We start from the raw sequence: 18,036 nt of genomic DNA on the forward strand, positions 1-18,036 counted from the left end.
CCTGGCTGTGCTGTGTCCAGCTCCTGGCCCGCTGTGCCTCACTTCTTCTCAGTGGCGGGAAATGGAGCGCCCCGCGTGGGTCCTGCCGCCCACGGGGAAGGGAGGTACAGGGGGCTGGGAGCTGGAGACGGCACAGCCAGGTGGGGCAGGCAGCTGCTCCTGCCGCCCTTGTGCTCTACTCTCTACTGCCTCTGCTGGCCAACCTCAGCCCTAAATAATCCCCAGGCCCCACTGCCTGTGGGGAGGAGGCCCGTTGCCTGGGAGTAAAGGGTAGAGCAATGTGGGGAAAGGGTGGGGTCTGCAGGCACTGTGGGGGAGGGTTGCCCAGGTCCCGCTTACCCTGTGGATGGCCCTGATGGCACAAGGCTTTATTCATTCCCACGCAAGCAGCGGTTTCCTATTGTTGGATCACTAAGCAGAGCCAGGGGCCTTCCTGGGCCCTGGATTTAAGTGCCTCTCTCTTAAAGGCTGTGGGGCCTCACACACCCTCCTCTGGCCCACATCTTCCACTGGCCAGTTCAAATAGCGCCCCCTAGTGCACTGGCTTTCGTGGGTCCTAGTCTGAGGAGCCTCTATCTCCCCATTGTTGTTTACGGAGCCTAGCCCTCAAACTTGGGCTTTGTGAATGGCAAATAGTCTTCCAGAGGTTTCCTAGGGGCCCGAAAGTGAGATATTGTGATGCCGAGCACCAGTAATGGAAAAATATCTTTGCAGACTCCCCCCGCATGCCTCTAAGTCTAATTTAGAATGTAAATTCTTCCAGGTGAAGAGCATCTCTTGCTAAGTGTTTAAACACCACCTAAAACAGTGGAGCCCCATTAGAGATCTAAGGCTTTTAGAAGCTACTGTAATACACATTATTAACCATAATACATTCAGGTACAAGGGGAGATTGAAGGCAATGGATATGATCTGGAAAAGCAACTCAATTAGCTTAGGAACGAAGCTGAGCATCTCAAAAAGGGATGTATTCAGCAGCGTGTTGTGAGACACGGGTGATAATGAAAGATTCAAAGAGAAGGAGATTGGCGTTTGAAAGAAATTGTTACAGAAAGATCCTGAGAATAGGATGGCTGCAGAAGGTCACCAACGAGGAATTATACAGGAAGATACAGCTGAAAGAGAACCTGCTGCAGGAGGTTATGTAATGGAAGTTACAACTATTCGGGCATTTCTGCAGAATGAATGACAAATGAAAAGTCAAGACCCTGTTATTGCGCCTAATGGATGGTTCAGATAGGAGAGGCAGACCCCACAGAGAATGGGTAGATGATATCGTAGACTGGCACGGAGCTAATCTACAGAAACAAAGTCACTCCATACCAGACAGGGAAAGATGGAAGGAAATGGCGAGGTAGGTGTTGGACACCAGCAAGCTCTAAGCCTGTGGTTGTCGATGACGACGATGCTCAGGTAGACACCAAGTGAGTCTCAGCCCTTCTCCATGCTGTCCTCTCTGATAGATGTCCACATTCCCTTCAAATCTCCTATTACTTCTTTTCTTATGCCCTCTAAGGACATGCCTGGTCCAAACTCTGAAACTAACCCAATGCTCCACAGTCCAGCAGGTCTTATTCTGGAGTTCTTATCAAGTGTAATTACTTAACAACAGCAATCCAGGTTGTTGCTTAAAAAAAAAAAAAGCCAACATATGCGTAATTGTTATTCTGATTCCAAGTCCGGGAGTACTTCTTTTTTTTCCCCTGGGCCTTATTCAGAACCTCATTTCCTTACAAGGTCCAGGATAAACAATTCCAATATATTTTATTGTAATTATCCCTGTTTAATGGGCCATAATGAAACTCTGTTGAGTGGCGCAGAAAAAAGAATAATTTAAAGTACTGAGTGGCGGTAACTTGACTGCGCATATGTCACTTATTGTGGTCCAGAACTGTGCGTAATATTCATCTATGCCATCATTTACAGATTAATTATATCTGCTCCTTAATAGAAAACTTTCTTCTTTCTGTCATGTGAATTAACTGGGGCCCCATAAAGATGCCCCGGAGGAAACAGGTGACTCTCTGATGCATGCATTGAGAGATGCTATTGAATTGAAAGTGATTGTGTTGTGGGCACATTCAGGATCCTTGTAAGTCATTGTGGCACTGGGCTAATGGTTGGAGTAAATTATGGCTTTCCAGGTTTTAGTGCTCGCCTTACGGTTGGAAGAATTTTCTTATCACAATCAGCCTGTCCCTCATAAGAATGACACAACACTGACACAGCCCAATCATCACTGCCAATAAAAGAGAAAGGAGGCGATTACGGTGGAACCTCATTTCCACAAATCTTACAGTCTTACAAATGGACAGTTAAAAAAACCCTTCCCCCCGCCCCCCCCCCCCGGCCCATCAGGACAAAACCAAAAGGACATCACGCAAGTAGTGGCAGCCAAGAGCAAGCCAAGATTCCTTCACAATCCAGTGCTTTAGGTGCATTGGAAATCCCTTTATAACAGTTTGAAGGGCAAGAAAAAGGTGATACACTTTACCAGACATCAACCTATGCAGCAGATCTCCTGCAGAGTTGAGATGTTAAATGTTACAAACTTTTTTAGTTTTATGAACTATTCAGTCTGCTATTTATTCACAGAATAGGGGATCTACAGCAACGAAATCTAACACAGGAAGACAAACTGTGCCCCAAACAGAGTTTTACCTCAACAGGGAGGAGATCTGGATACTCCATGAAGTCTACTGAGCTGAACTTTTAGGCTTTGCTATTGTCTCTTTTGTCCTCTAAGGCTTTGGTTGTTGCTGTGGAAGGTTCTCAGATACTATGGTGACGGGCAGTGGTATAAAGCCCTAAATGAGAAAGAACAGACAATACAGCTGATGAACTTTAAGAGAACAGAGTTTTGTGTGGGGCAATATGTACATTAAAAGTTGCAGCAGATCAGAGTAGGAGACAGCTTACCCATCTTGGAGCCTTTTGTCATGAGTCTCGGCTTTGTGCGGACATGCAGCCACACTGAACCATCTTGCGATGATGGGACGCAGGGGAGGAACATTGTCAAGAAATGATATGTGCGGTATTGGAAGGAAGTTTTGACTTTCAAGCAGGCCCACAACCAGCCCCACTAACATCTAACCAAGAACTTCGGCACCTAATCACAAAAAGAAAAAAAAAATCACTCTCTTACCTGGATACTGTATTAGGACTTATCATCGTTGCCAGTGGTGTCCAACCTCCACTCCCATTCTTTGTCCCATCTCCACAAACCCCCATTCTCCCTTCTCATCATCCCTGAATGCAGTCGCTAACCCCGACGGCTGGGTGTCTGCAGAGGGAACCAAATCCGTCGGACCATTTTATTGCCTGCATAAGAAAGGGAACCAGTAACAGAGATTCCAGTAGTTTCCCATGTCCTCTGGAGGGGTGGGGGCACCAGGCAGGGAAAAAACCTGAGAGAGGACGTGAATTAGGATCTCCTTGCTGGGAAGCCCCCTGTCCAGGACTCCTGCCTCTGCCTCACCGGTGGGAAGGGTGGAAGTTCTTGGAAGCTGCCACCTGGCACTAGCGTCTGCTGCTTTGGCTTTGGATTCCTGACCATCCTGAGAGGGTGGAAGACAGGACAAAAGACCCTGCTCGGTCCACCTGGGGAGGTAGAGAAGCAGAAGTTAGCACTCTCCTTTAATCTCTGTGTTCGTTCGCCCCGCTGGTCCCTAGCAAACAGTGTACCGCCACATTTACATATTGATTCCAGGGGATCCCACAGCACTTCCCAAACATTCTATTATTTTAGTTAATTAATTAGCGTGTAACTAATAAAAAGCCACCAATGCCTGGTTTTAGCATCGTACTAGGTAGCCACAATGTTTCAGTGTTTGTACTGCAGTTGTGCCCAGGAGGTTCTGGCACGGCCTAGGACCCGACCCTGGTGCTGAGTGCTGCACAGACGGAATAATATGATGGTCCCTGCCTCAAAGGGCTTGCAGTCCCCATAGTAAATACAGGAAAGTCCCAGCAGCGTGCAAGTTAATTTTTCAAACAGGAACTCAATCACCTAAAAATAAAAGGTCGTTTTGGTCCCTTTGTTTGAGATGCAGGACTGCATCCCAGAATGCTAGAGGTCTTTTACAGCAAAGCTGTCAGGCAGGGCTACTTCTAATTTTGTCCATCCAGGGGCAGAATCAATTTTGTTATGTACACCAAGGCATGTGCAGATGTGTACCACCCAAAGGAAAACATGCTGCCGGCTAAGGGGGCTGTGGGGGCTCTGATAATCAGCTGTGGGGCACCTGAATCTCTCCTGGGTGGCTGCCCCAGTACACAGCTTATAGGGAACATTGGGGTCAGGAATCATTTCACCCAACACTGAAATGCAGCTGCTTCTGGGGTGGCCACACAGGGTCACTTTAACAGTTTTCAAAGTTTGGTGACCCGGGAATGGCAGCTTTCAGCCTTTGAGAGGTGCGGGGCCAAGTGCGTCAGAGGAAGGTTTAAGACACTCAAGGTCATATTCACACCTGGTGTAACTACACTTAGGGCCAAATGAAGTGTGCAACTCCCACTGATTTCAGTGCTTCAGGCATCTCACCTTTGGCAATCTGTCCTTCACCATCCTCAGTGGAATGACACCTGGGCTGATTGGCCATCTGGTCCCATGGCACTACACCACTAGAGCAGATTCCTTCCTATCCCACGATGGGATCAGTTTATGTTCTGAGGTCATACTCTTTCTCGACAGGCTCTCTGCTGTAATGCACAGCACATTGTATGACATGTTGTGTCATGGAACTAGGAGGCCAAAGGGTGGGAGTCTGAGTCATGGCTGGGGGCTACACAGCATGATTCTTACGTTCCCTTTGAACCCTGTGGATCTCTCCAGCATGAAGCTTTAGAATTTGGACCCGCTATGTAATTGCGATTGCTTCACACTACTCTATATTCATGGGAGAGTTTAACATAGGCCAGCAAAATTACAGATAATTATTCTATATAAAATACAGAAAATATATATCCAAAAGTAGGTTTTTTTCTTTTGCCCTTAAGAACTGTGTGCGCCCACAAACGGAAACAGTCTTAAAAATTTGCAGCAAGGGACTCCAATTCCTTTGGCACTGCCACACAAGGTGAAAACCCCGTGAGTCTAAGGTTGCCGCTGGGACTCAGCCAGAAGTGCTGGCAAGCTTCAGGGGGAGTTTTAGCTGAATCATGCCCGCTGGTTCCAACGCATAGCGGTAACTATTTTGCTTTGTCTATTCAATTTTGCCATGGGACTTTAAGGCCTGATTCAGTCAATAAACGCTGGACCAGGAGGGGACACTGACCAACGTGATAAGGTGCAATAACAAACGGAAGATGTAGTCAGTGATTGTATTCGAAAATTAAATGTCATCTCTTACAGATTGGTGAAAAATACGCCACAGGTTCGTTTAATACAGTCCGACAACTTGACAGTTGGCTGATTACAGAAGTTGCTATTTACAGAAACAAGACTATTTACCTCTAGTATAAATATTTTCTTCAACTCACAGCAAATTACAGAGGAACTTACGGAACTAACATTGTTTGCCTAACAACGTGAGTTGCTATTCCTAACGTCGCTGCCGCATGGTCGGCTTTCCCGACACACAGGCCCAGAGCCCGTGATGAAGTGGAGAAAGACATCAAGAACTGGACGGCTCTTGAGACTCTTATGAGGCTAACAGCCATTTACACACACAAGAAAGCTGCTCCTGCAGCCTGGACACCAAAGTCTCCCTCTTGCTGCAGAAAAGGTACGGATCAGGGGATTGCAATGGGCATCTGGGCATCTGCCCAGGCAGCAGCTGGCATTGCTGGGAGGCATTGGATCAAGGCTGCTCTTGGTATGTGAGATGGGAGCTGACCCTTATGGCTGTAGGCCTGCAAACCTGGAGCCTCCATGTACCTGGAATCTATGTAAATAGAGCAACACCCTATTTGCATGTTTTATAAATATGTATTATTTAATTTGAATACACACCTTATTGCCCCACCCACATTCCCTGGTTCCCTTGCTCCAGCTCCTCCCCCTTAGGTTCCAGACTCCGCCTACAAACATCCTTGACCACAGAGCCCCTGCCTAAAATCTAGTCCTTAGCTCCCGCCAGAGCTCCTGGCCAGGGAAACAACGTGCTTTTACTGTCCAGGAGGCCTTTCGAGAGTTGCTACAGTTTAGTGTAGCAATGACTGTGAAGAACGCTGACCATACGGGGGCAGTCTGAAGACGCCTAGCTCGCTGGGAACCAGGCACCAGGCAAATATGCAGGCTGGGAGCAGGTTTGGCCTGGAAGGGCCTGTCAAGCACCCGGAGAGGATGGCCCCCTCCAAGCAGGGACTAGAACCCAGGAGTCCTAATTCCCAGATCTCCCCTTCCCAGCTCTAACAATTACACCCCACTTCCCTCCCACACCGAGGGAGGGGATCCAGGAGTACTGGTGCCCAGCCCTCTCCATTAGATCCCACTCCCACCCAGACAGAGAACCCAGGAGTCCTAGATCCCTGCTCCAGCTGGACTGTGACCCTACAGAAGTGTTTTCTAATCCTCATATTCTCAGAGTTTTCTGTGATGGGTCAGATTCATACATGTTCTGCTCTGTTCCACTAGGTCGTATATACACTCCCCTTGCCTGAATTGTCATCACAGGCGGGCGGCAGGGGACTCTTTGAAAAGTCAGCTGGTCTGGAGACCGGAGCAGAATTCCCATTCTGCTGTAGCTCCAGGGGTGGAGCCTGCAGGTAGAGCCTCGTCTAAGCTGGCAGGCTGGCTCCTCCCTTATCGGACACGTTACTCACCTGACAATCACCAGAGCTGTACCAGGAATTCTGGAGGTGCTACTGCTCCCCCCGGGATTAACAGTGCAATCACAAACCCCCCAAAACACAGTATCCACCTTCAGCCCCCTCCGGAAAAATCATTCCCAGAGCTGTGGCAGTCCAGAAGCCCCGTCAGTTGCAGACACAAAGGACCCTTGCTAGTGACAGCCACAGCTCATAGCCACCATGTCCTTATAATTCTTAAGGACAACGTTCTCGTTGTCGTCGAAGTACATAATACTGATGGAGGTCAGTTTGTCCGGGACGCAGCACGGCGTGCTGACCTCTTTGGACAGCTTCAGCGTATGCACTATGGACTGGACGGTGGCATGGTTGGTAGCCCTCAGACTTTCCCCTAAGGGGAACAGGCAGGCCCCTTTGCAATAATACGCCTTGTAGCCCCGGGGGAAAATGATCCACCCCGCCCAACCGATTTCATGGAAGTCGACGAAGAGATCGTGGAGCTGGCAGGGCAGTATTTGGTCTTTGGGGGAGAAGGCTGAAGTATCCCGAATCCTTCTGCTTCTGTTCACTCTGATGCTTGTAAAGACCTCGTTCTGGTGAGGTAAGAAGGATGTGGCATCTTCAGGTGCTGGTTGGAATTCTGAAAGCAAGAGGCCATGATGAGGTAAGTAAACCTTTTGACAAGAAGAACACCGTATTTTGGTCTACACCTTGGGATGAGTATTGCTCTACAACAGTGAAGGGTGACCTTGGCTAGGGAGTGGGCCGCATGACGGGCCCTTCTTCTTCTCCATGGGCTGCAAGGTTGTCCTAACCAAGACGGGTATCGGAGAGAGGTAGCCATGTTAGTCTGTATCTTCGAGAGCAACAGGCAGTCCTGTGGCACCAGGCGTGAGCATATGGCCCCGCAGCTGACGGCGTTGAGTGGTGTGTGGGGGTGCAAAAGGCAGGGGGCCTGCCTGAGGTTCCCACTGGGTTGTGGGTGACGACCTGGATCCACCCTGGGAGGCATGTTTTGCCCACCCCGATCTAAAGGCTTACTATAGGGTTATCTGTTAGTCTATAAGGTGCCACAGGACTTCTTGTTGTTCTCTAACCAGGACGGTCTCCTGGGAAAGGGTAGTTTTGCTAACTGCCGGTGTGCCTAGAATTTGTGGGGGTGGGTGCTGAGTGAACCGTAGCAGCGCTGTGATTGGATGCAGAGGGATCACATGACTCTCATGCATGTCACTTTAATAACACTGGAAGGAAAAAAAAACATGCGGAGGGAAACCAGCAGAACCCAGCATCCCTGCATGTGGGCAACGGTAAACAAAATGTCTCCCAAGCCGCACAGAACCCAGAAACTACCCATGACTGCTCTAAAAGGAGATAGTCCCCATGAAACACACAGAGTTAAACAAAACTTTCCTGCTTGGGTAATCACAATGACCCTTATGCCACTGTTTCCGGCCAGTGGGATCTGTGAGATTTTGCCAGGGGGGTGAAGACTGTGCGTGAGCATATAGTCCTGTAGCTGACTGCGTTGAGTGGTGCGTGGAGATGCCGAAGGCAAGGGGCCTGCCTGAGGTTCCCAGTGAGTTGTGGGTGGAGAGCTGGATCTGGCCCGGGAGCCATATTTTGCCCATCCCGATCTAAAGGCTTACTATAGGGTTACCAAGCCTCCTAAGTCAGACTTCAGAAGGTGCATGGGAATGGAAATTTCCCTTCCTGATCTTCTTTTCCCCATGCTTAGCGATCATCCAGTCCCCTCGCGCTGTGGCCCTCCTGAGACAATTTCTAGCTTTCAGCAACAGCCTTTCCCTGGAGGTACCCTAGTAGGTTTCTGGGTTAAAGCACACAGAGACTGCATGTCTCCATTTGCTAACTGCTCAAGGGCCAGTCATGTTGTGAGATACGTGTTGTTAACTAGCTACAAATCGCCACACTTAGTATGGGAGACCAGATTGTGGGAAACGAAAGACAAAAACAAGCAATCTCCCAAACATGTTTTTCACAGTCTGCAAGGAAGACCAGGATGAGGAAACCTCTCCCTACATGGGCAGAGTTAAGGTGATTTCGGTGCCACTTATTGCTGCCTTTCCTGGGTTCTCATTTTTTTGTGTGTTTATGTTTGTTGGCTACATGCTTGAGCGGTGGCAACGTGCCCTGAAACCCAATATGGGCCTGTACCTTTTGCTTCAGAGAGATCACAATTTGGTGGGAGGTGCATGTTCCCAGAAGTAGGTCCTGAACGCTTGCCCTTCCATGCTCATGAGCTGCAAGCGACAGGTCCCACATCCTTGACCAGAATAGTGGGAATGAAGAGAAGCTACGCCTAGGCCAGCTCTATAGAGTGAAGATCACAAACCTTGGCAGGCATAGCTGTGGTGGTCAGGGTTGTGTTTGGTGGCTGCCATGGCCAGGTCCACTAAGGGTGGAGGGAGTTGCCCTAGGGTCTGGCATTTCAAAGCAGCCCCCACTGCCAAAGGTCCAGGTCCCTTTGAAATGCCACAGCACTGCTGCTCCAGCTGCACGTGGCTGCACTGCCCTTGGCCCCGCCTCTTCTGTCCTTGGCCCCGCCCCTTCTGGGGCACAGAGCCAAGCCCCTCCCACCTCGCCTTGGAGCCCGCAGCAGCCATTGGAGCCGCTGTCCAGCGCTGTGCTGGCCAAAACACCAAGTGCAGATACTGTTAAACTGGCCCAAACTGCACTTTCGTCGGCGTCATTTGTTTCACTCATAGCGGGGCTGGAAGAAGCTTTAACGTTGCTGGACCCAGACAGCCTCCAAACTCGGAGCGCTTCGCTTGCCTGCTGCAGCCCGGCTCGAAGCACCTGGTGGCCCAGCGCGCAATGGAGAGAATGAAATGGTTGCGGCAAAGCAGCTTTAGACAGCACCAAACGGAATCAGCATCAAGGTCATCGAAGGCTTGTGACTCATGAAAGTGCCCTCAGAAGACACACCAGGAAGTGCAGGCTGGAACTCTCTCGGCTGGCAGCGTCCATGTGCCAGCAGGACCACAGATGCTGCCAGACCAGAGAGCACCTGGACCAGAGAGCGCCCGCTGCCAGGAGCCAGTCTGGCTGGCGGGCTGCTGCCATTGGTGGCAGGGAGCCAAAATGACAGCCTCGCTGTGGGGGACCCCCCCCAGCAGCCCCATGATTGGGGGATCCCTGCGGGGAGCACAGCTGAGGTCAGGGATCCCCACTACAGGGCCAGAAAGCCCTGCCAGCAGCCCCAGTGTGGAGAGCCAGGCTCAGTGTGAGGATCCCCCACAGCAGTGGGGAGTCAGGCTGGGGAGCCCCCTGGCATCCCAGTGGCAGGCAGCCCCGCCAGGAAAGGACCCCTCCCAGGCAGTCTGGGGGAAGAAGCTGGTGGTGACTGGGGGGTTGCCCTTCCCCAGGCCTGACCCCCCCAGGTCTGGCAAATTCCCACGTTCAGGACCGATGAGGTCCCACAGGTGCTGGACCAGGGAGGGACAACCTCTAACAGAACTCAGTGCCGGGTGACCCTATCCAAAGACTTACTACTGCCTTGTCTCACCTCTGGAGGAGGGCAGGAAGCGGGAAGAGCTCTGTCTGTTGTTATTGGTGAAGAGGACCAAGAAAGCGTTCCTGCTATCCCGCATGTTGTGCCGGCTCTTGGCAAACCTGACGAGGTTCAATTCCATTTTGTTTTTAGACAGGTGAGTGGTAGTGATCAGAAAGCCGTGGCTGGAGCTGTTGTTTGCAAGCCATCTGGAAACCTCAGATTGAAAAGAAAAAAATGATCAGAATGAGCCTCTTTCACGAGGATTAAGTATTGTTTATACGCGCTCTTGTATGAGACCAAAAAGTCTTCGCATCACAACAGACATTCAAAAACAGACGCCTGAGGTACATCCTTCGCATCAGATGGCAAGACTTGGTCACAAATGAGGAGCTTTGGAGCAGAGCTGGACAAGAGCCACTTGATGTTTAAATCAAGAGGAAAAAGTGGGGATGGCTGGGCCACGCTCTCCGAAAACCATCACTCGGCAGAGTCCACCAAGCTCTCTAAGGGAACCCGCAAAGCAAACGCCAAACAGGAAGATCTCAGACAACATGGGGCAGATCTAGTGTGATTGAAGGACAACGACTGGGGTAACTCCGGGAGGCAGCTAGAAGCTTTGTCCCGAGGCAGAGTGAAGTGGAGGAGACTTGTCGATGACCGACGCTCCACCCGGCGGACAAGGGTGTAAGTCAAGTAAGTCAAGTCAATGTTTATATGGGGGAGTGGGAATCGGCCAAAGGATTGCAAGAGCCTAGGTATATTGTTGTGAAGACAATAGTTGTGACTGCCTAGTTAAGGTGACGCTGAGTTTGTGCTCAAAGCAGGGACGCTCGCTCTCTGTTTTGTATGAAGCATACAGTGTAACTGCCCCAAACTCCAGTAAGTACACAGTTATTTTGGAGACTTTACCAGCAAACTGATGAATCTGCAAATTGAAATTAATTTGAAATTGTTCAGTATTTAGAACCTTCTGTTTGACTTCCCTCTTCCTGAATAATCTTAATAAGTGAATAATACAGCCACTCCAGACTTTCCATATTGTTCAAACTCATTTAAATCTCAGGCACAGGGTGCTGCTGAAAAATTTAACCATCAAGCTAAATTATTGGCAAATGCTGTGTTATCTAATTATTGTAGAGGTGAGGCTAAGTCGCTAGCTCACTCCAGCTGCGTCTACACGTGCACGCTACTTCGAAGTAGCGGCACCAACTTCGAAATAGCGCCCGTCGCGTCTACACGCGTCGGGCGCTATTTCGAAGTTAACTTCGACGTTAGGCGGCGAGACGTCGAAGTTGCTAACCTCATGAGGAGATAGGAATAGCGCCCTACTTCGACGTTCAACGTCGAAGTAGGGACCGTGTAGACGATCCGCGTCCCGCAATGTCGAAATTGCCGGGTCCTCCATGGCGCCCATCAGCTGGGGGGTTGAAAGATGCTCTCTCTCCAGCCCCTGCGGGGCTCTATGGTCACCGTGGGCAGCAGCCCTTAGCCCAGGGCTTCTGGCTGCTTCTGCGGCAGCTGGGGATCTATGCTGCAGGCACAGGGTCTGCAACCAGTTGTCAGCTCTGTGTATCTTGTGTTGTTTAGTGCAACTGTGTCTGGGAGGGGCCCTTTAAGGGAGCGGCTTGCTGTTGAGTCCGCCCTGTGACCCTGTCTGCAGCTGTGCCTGGCATCCCTATTTCGATGTGTGCTACTTTGACGTGTAGACGTTCCCTCGCTGCGCCTATTTCGATGTTGGGCTGAGCAACGTCGAAGTTGAACATCGACGTTGCTGGCCCTGGAGGACGTGTAGACGTTATTCATCGAAATAGACTATTTCGATGTCGCTACATCGAAATAAGCTATTTCGATGTTGGCTGCACGTGTAGACGTAGCCTCCTACATCAGGCCATGGTGACATCAGAAGTAATGCAACTTCTGAATCTGATCTTAACAATAAAATAAAAAAAATATCTGAGGCTATTACAGATTTTCAACCCTGTACTTACCTCAGACACTTAATTTTGTTGTTTTCGGTGAAATTTCCCACACCAAAAGCAAACAAACAAATGGGTTGAGCTGGAGATAAATTGTGCTCTCAACCACAAGGGTAACTCCAAAACAAGAATTACAAACCAAAGAGATATAAAGTCAGTGTTTCTCAGCCCTTTTGATAAATTACCCCTTTTTAAAACAAATTACAAGTGCTCCCCAGTACCCACCATTTTCAGACAGGCAATTTTTTCTTTCTACCATTGCAACACATTTCTCTAAACAATTTGTATTAAGGTGTCATCTCAACGGAGAGGGTTTCAGACAGTGGTTAGATAATGTCTGACAGCAAATCATGCAAAGCTGACAAGTGGGTATACGTCAGCATGTAGGAAACCCAACCTGAAGACATACGGAATTGTACTGACGCGCTTTTCTTATCTCAGGAGACTTTCCACTTCCACCACTGGGGCGTGGGCTTTTCACGACAGGTTTTCCTGCCTCAAATGTTTCTGACTTGGTTTCCTGGCTACTTTCCTGTGTACCTTCTTCCAAATCTGCAGTTTTAGTCTCTGTTTTCACAAGGAATCGGCCCACTTCAAACCTTTGCAGTTGTAAATATAAAAAAGTAAACTAAAATTGTACGAATAGCGTAACATCCCAGAGCCAGGCACCCTCAGCCCCCAGCTCTAACCCAATCCCCACCCCTCCCCCGGATCCAGGTACCTCCAGCCCCCTACTCTAACCCAATGCCGGCGACTCACCAGAGCTGCCACCCCGACCCGCATCTCCCTCCATGTGCCGGGGCGTGTGTGCAGAACAGTGGACCTCACTCCCAGCATGCAGCTCTGAGCAAGAGCCTCCTTTTATTGTTCAAAGAGCCGCATGCAGCCCAAATGCTGCATACCACCCAGACCTCTCTCGTGTACCTCTAAGGGTACGCACACCATGGGTGGAGAAACACTGATTTAAAGTTGAAATTACACTCCTAAGAATCCAGAGATTTTAAGGTATGGAAAAAACAGACTTAAAGCACCCAAACCACCTTAGCTCTGCCCCATAGTGATTCCATGAGCATCCAAAGAAAATGAAAACCTGGTTTCTCCCAGACTGATGCTTTCGTCACAGCTCTGTAGTGACTGCATGCTGTCACTACAGGCAGTCAAGGTCATTTGACTGCTGCAGGCTGTGTGCTGCTTCCAGTTAACAAGGGAGCCTCTGTTACCTCAGTTTACCGGGCTGGAGGCTTTGGAAGTAGACAGCTTAAGGTTCTGTCTCTGTGGGTGCCCTGTTTGGGTATCCCGGGAAGTGTCATACATGAAGTTCCTAGCCCAGGGCTGTGAATTTGTTACAATACACTAGGCATTAAAACCAGTGGAACGAAAATCTCTCTACTTACTGTCTGGGTGACATTGAACACTTCCCAGCCTTCGGTATACAAGGACAATAGCCTGGACGAAATAAGATTTCTCCTCTGTGACTTACTTCCCCTGTCCAGAAGCTCGTACACATCCACCTGGAATGTGGTAATGCAGCAAAACAAAATTGAAGAGGGAACAATAGATTGTCTCTGGCAAAGAGATCAACATCAACCACACACGTTTACTGCACTTCCAGAATGGATTTCCAGTCTGTCCACCTGGGTGAAGCGTAAAGTGTTGCTTCTGGTCAGCTTCTCATAAGAGCAAGACCTGAAGGGACCTTGAGAGGTCATCAAGTCCAGCCCCCTGCCCTCCTGGCAGGACCAAGCACCGTCTCTATCACCCTTGTTAGGTATTTATCCAACTTGTTCTTAAATAGCTCCAATGATGGAGATTCTACAACCTCCCTAGGTAGTTTATTCCCACGTTTACCTACCCTAACACAGAGGAAATTTTTCCTAATGTCCAACCTAAACCTCCCTTGCTGCAAGTTAAGCTCATTTTAAGTCGATGGATATTTATTAATTACCGATACATATAGATCTATTTATATGCCTGACTCTGTAGACAGATATATACTTGCAATCCTCAGTAATTTTTTAGGGGTAAGTAATACATTTAAAAGCATGTTTTTGGTTATCATAATGAAAATATACTTAACGAAAAATATGGTTACTACATAATGAACTATGGGCTCAGAGAATACACATTAACAGCAACCCAAAAAGAAATACCTTACAATGGAAAATGGCCCACCCATCTATTTTCTCTCTCTTTTGACAAGTTTTGGTTTACCCCACAAATTTGCTTGTTGCATTCACGAGGCACCCGATTCCTACAGAGGAAGTCAAGCTGCAGAATGTGAATCTAGATGACAACTACAGCTTGGCAGTGGGTTGAGCAATTCCCTAAGGCAGGGGTGTGTAAAACGGGGGGCAGACCTCCTTGGAAGGGCATGAAATTTCAGAAGGTGGCATGGGGCGATCGGTTGCTGGGTGCCAGGCTCACATGTCTCATTAAAATGATTGAACTATACCACTGTTTTATGTACAAGTATTGACATTTACATACCACTTAAGTTTGTAGCATGTAAAAACTTTTTGCTCATATGACAAAATAAAAAAAAACCCTTTCAGCAGGTCAGAAAATAATGAACCAAACTTCTGTCAGCTTGGATTATGTTAGACAGGTTGAGAGGGAGTAGATGGGCGGGGACCTGCTAACTGCAGGGACGAAAAACAGCCCAATGTAAAAAGTTTGCTCAGCCTTGCTCTGAGGCTGCACCAAACTGTTCTACTTGCTTTTGCACAGCAACAAAACCAAAAAAACCCGTCTGCACTTCTTTGCTTGGGAGAATCAAAGAAATAGGTGAAACTTCTAAATTTCTGGCAATACTCACATAAAACATGGAGCAATTTTACAGGGTAAGAGGTTACAGTCTCATTTCTTTCACACTTGTTTTTAAAAAAGAAACCTCGGTCTTATTAACAATACTAAGTCTTTAAGCTCAAAAAGGAATCCTTGCTCGACACACAGCCCCCACTTACTTTGAGGAAATGTTGCCACAAAGATTTTTGAGACACGTGGTTTTTGTTTAGCTTGAAAACTCTGAGCTCAGCTTTCAGCATCTGTTCATTCTTCCCCACCGAAGAGAGGTTGAAGTAGAAATAAGACTGATCAAAATAATCTGAAAACCAAGACAGGACTATTCAGAACCAGTCCCACATACAAGAAACATGGTGTAAGTACAGCAAGAAGACGCTTGAGTTCCAGGAAATGGCAGCATGTCACCTCAACTCTGTGTGGTGAGGTTGAGGTAGATTAAGACACTGAAGTAAAAATTGGCTTGCTGGGAAGATCTCCTTCTAATCCTAAGAGCCATGCAAGAGCCACGCCTCCAATGAGCAAACTGAAGCTTTTGCACACAGAAAGGTTTTTTAAAAATCGCGCCTGTGTTTATTTGCAATTCAGCCTGCCTGTTCCCCCCCTGCCCTGGCCCACACCCTGCATTCACTCAATGGGCTTGTAGCATTACACATCTACTGGGGTCAGGCGCACCCCAAACCCCCTCACATCACCCAGAACCTTTTCATAGCCTCTCGCATGTCTATACCTCCCCTACTCCCCCCACACACAGCCCTGCTGTCCTCATGCAGGGGAGTTAGGCCAGGGAGTGAATTTGCCTCTCTGTTTGTGTCTTACCGGGCTTACCCTAACCCAGCCTTTCCTCCCCCCCAGGACCCCATGACTGACCTCGGTCCTCCAGACTCCGGACCACATTGCCTTCCAGCAGCTCCGGGGCCTTGGTGATCCCGTTGGAATCGGCCACCTTATGGAAGAGCTCTACCATAAACTGGGGCGGCTTCCTGTGAGGGAGGACATCATGGGGCAAGGCTTCAATGTCGAAGACCTCCTGCAGCCTCCGCAGGGCTTCGGCGAGAATCTCTTTCCTCTGCGTCCGGCCAGGCATCCTGGTTGAGCCAGCCGGGTCACCGAGCAGCAAGAGCACCAAGGCCAGGCAGCGCCAGGCCTGGGATGCTACCATGTCACCGAGATCCTCCTCGGCAGCTCCAGGAGAAGAAGGGCAGATGCAGCCCAGGTGTGTTCAGAGGTCCTGGAGGAATGCAAAGCTCACAAGACCCAGCAGCCCAGCCTTCCAAATGGGCTGAAATCTGCCCCACCAGCTCCAGTCAGGCAGGGTGCAGGGAGTGCTGAATTTTGCATGACAAATCTGAGCACCTGGTGGTGGTGTGGTCAGGGGCGGAGTTCCTGCAAGTGGCAAGCCACACATCCAGCCTCAATCAACACAGCCAACCTATTGCATTATTCCAGGCCTTTGTCAGCAGAATAGGGGAGGGGGGAATGATGGACTTTCCTCTTCTTGCTTGAGCTAAGATACAATCCCCTTGGCCAGACACCTGAGAACTGCAAATGGGCTCTGCTTTCCCTAACCAAGCCTTTGGCCAGCTGCGTTAAGCAGGGATGGGCTTGTAATGAGTCCCACACCCTGCCCCCATTAGGAAGGTGTCAGGGCTGTGAAAGCCCAATGCAGGGATTCAGACTTAATTAGGGGAGTGTCATTTCCACTCTTCTAAGCATCAAACAAGCCGTTTCTTTGTAGTTCCCTGAATGGGAGATACCTCCAGTAACAGGAGAGCTCAGTTTCTGCTCCTCCAGCTTCTCTGCCCCTCACCCACTGGTAGCTAGAGCAGGTGGGTAGGACAGACTTGTGGTTAAGGTGCTGGAGTGGGGCTCAGATCTGCCTTCAGTTCCCTGTTTCCCATCTCCACAGCTGGCGCTCCGCTGCCTGCAATGCGTCCAGGGCAGCCAGCAGCTCTGCGCTCCTGGTCTCCAGTTCTTTCAGTGTCATCTGGGATGACTTAGTGGGGGTTGCTCCTGCTTGAAGCAGGGGGCTGGACTAGACCTCCTGAGGTCCCTTCCAGCCCTAGGATTCTATGGTCATCCGACTCATCCGATAAGGTCATCCTCCCACTGGCCTTGTCTAATAAAATACTGCAGGACATTTCTGGAGGTGACCGTAACACACGGCATATGCTCTAAACTGCTCAAGATTCTTGCTAGTGCCGTGCAGCGCCACGAGTCAGGGACAAGCTTTGGAAACTCCTTTGGCCAGCAGGGGAGAGTGGGAGGAACAAGGGTGATGTCCTCTGGGACGATGACATCAGACACTCGCAACCACTTGGGGTGCATTTTTTTTCCCTGTAACACACAGGCACAAAACCCCAGAATGCAACAGGGCTGCAGGCACTGTGGGATAGGTACCCATAATGCACTGCTGACACAGCCGAACCTGGCAAAGGCGACGGAGACGCGCTATGTCAACTTTCTGGATGGGCGTGAACGCTCACTGTCTACTTTATAAAATCCACTGGTAAAAAAATCGACTTTACGGAATGTGACTTTATTTTGTAGTGTCCACATAGCCCAAGTCAGAAACTAAGCCTCAGGGAAGCAGTTTGAGCATTGGCCTGTTAAACCCAAGGTTGTGAGTTCAACCCTTCAGGGGGCCGTTTTGGGATCGGGTGCAAATAGATCCAAAAAGGAAAGGTGGTTGGTCCTGCCAAGAGGGCAGAAGACCGGACTCGCTCACCTCCTGAGGTCCCTTCCAGGTCTATGGTATGTGTAAGACAAGAGCTGGCTGTGCATGATCCACCCAGTGGTTTAAAGGAGGGTGAACGGAAGCAGCAAATGTCTTAGCTCCGCTCTACAAAATGCAGCTTACCGAGGCAGGCGTGGATATGGAACTAAACTGCAACGACCAGAGGGACAAATAAGCCCTAATACCTGGGAACACTCCCAATAAGTGTTCCCTGAGACCAGCCCTGCCTCACCAGGGGAAGGGCAACCCCCCAGTGGAGTCGA

At 49.4% G+C, this 18,036-nt stretch overlaps 1 protein-coding gene across 1 annotated transcript; it reads right to left on the minus strand.

The window, feature by feature from the left end:
- Positions 1-6,944: 6,944 nt before the first annotated feature.
- Positions 6,945-16,198, minus strand: LOC142015950 (bone morphogenetic protein 2-like). The gene is made up of 5 exons (XM_074999930.1): positions 15,907-16,198; positions 15,201-15,340; positions 13,632-13,748; positions 10,274-10,475; positions 6,945-7,390 (listed from the first exon to the last, which is right to left on the minus strand). The coding sequence occupies exons 1-5, from the start codon at positions 16,196-16,198 to the stop codon at positions 6,945-6,947; spliced, it is 1,197 nt and encodes a 398-aa protein (XP_074856031.1).
- Positions 16,199-18,036: the final 1,838 nt, after the last annotated feature.

Source organism: Carettochelys insculpta, chromosome 7, assembly GCF_033958435.1.
Source record: "Carettochelys insculpta isolate YL-2023 chromosome 7, ASM3395843v1, whole genome shotgun sequence".
NCBI classification, from domain to species: Eukaryota; Metazoa; Chordata; order Testudines; family Carettochelyidae; genus Carettochelys; species Carettochelys insculpta.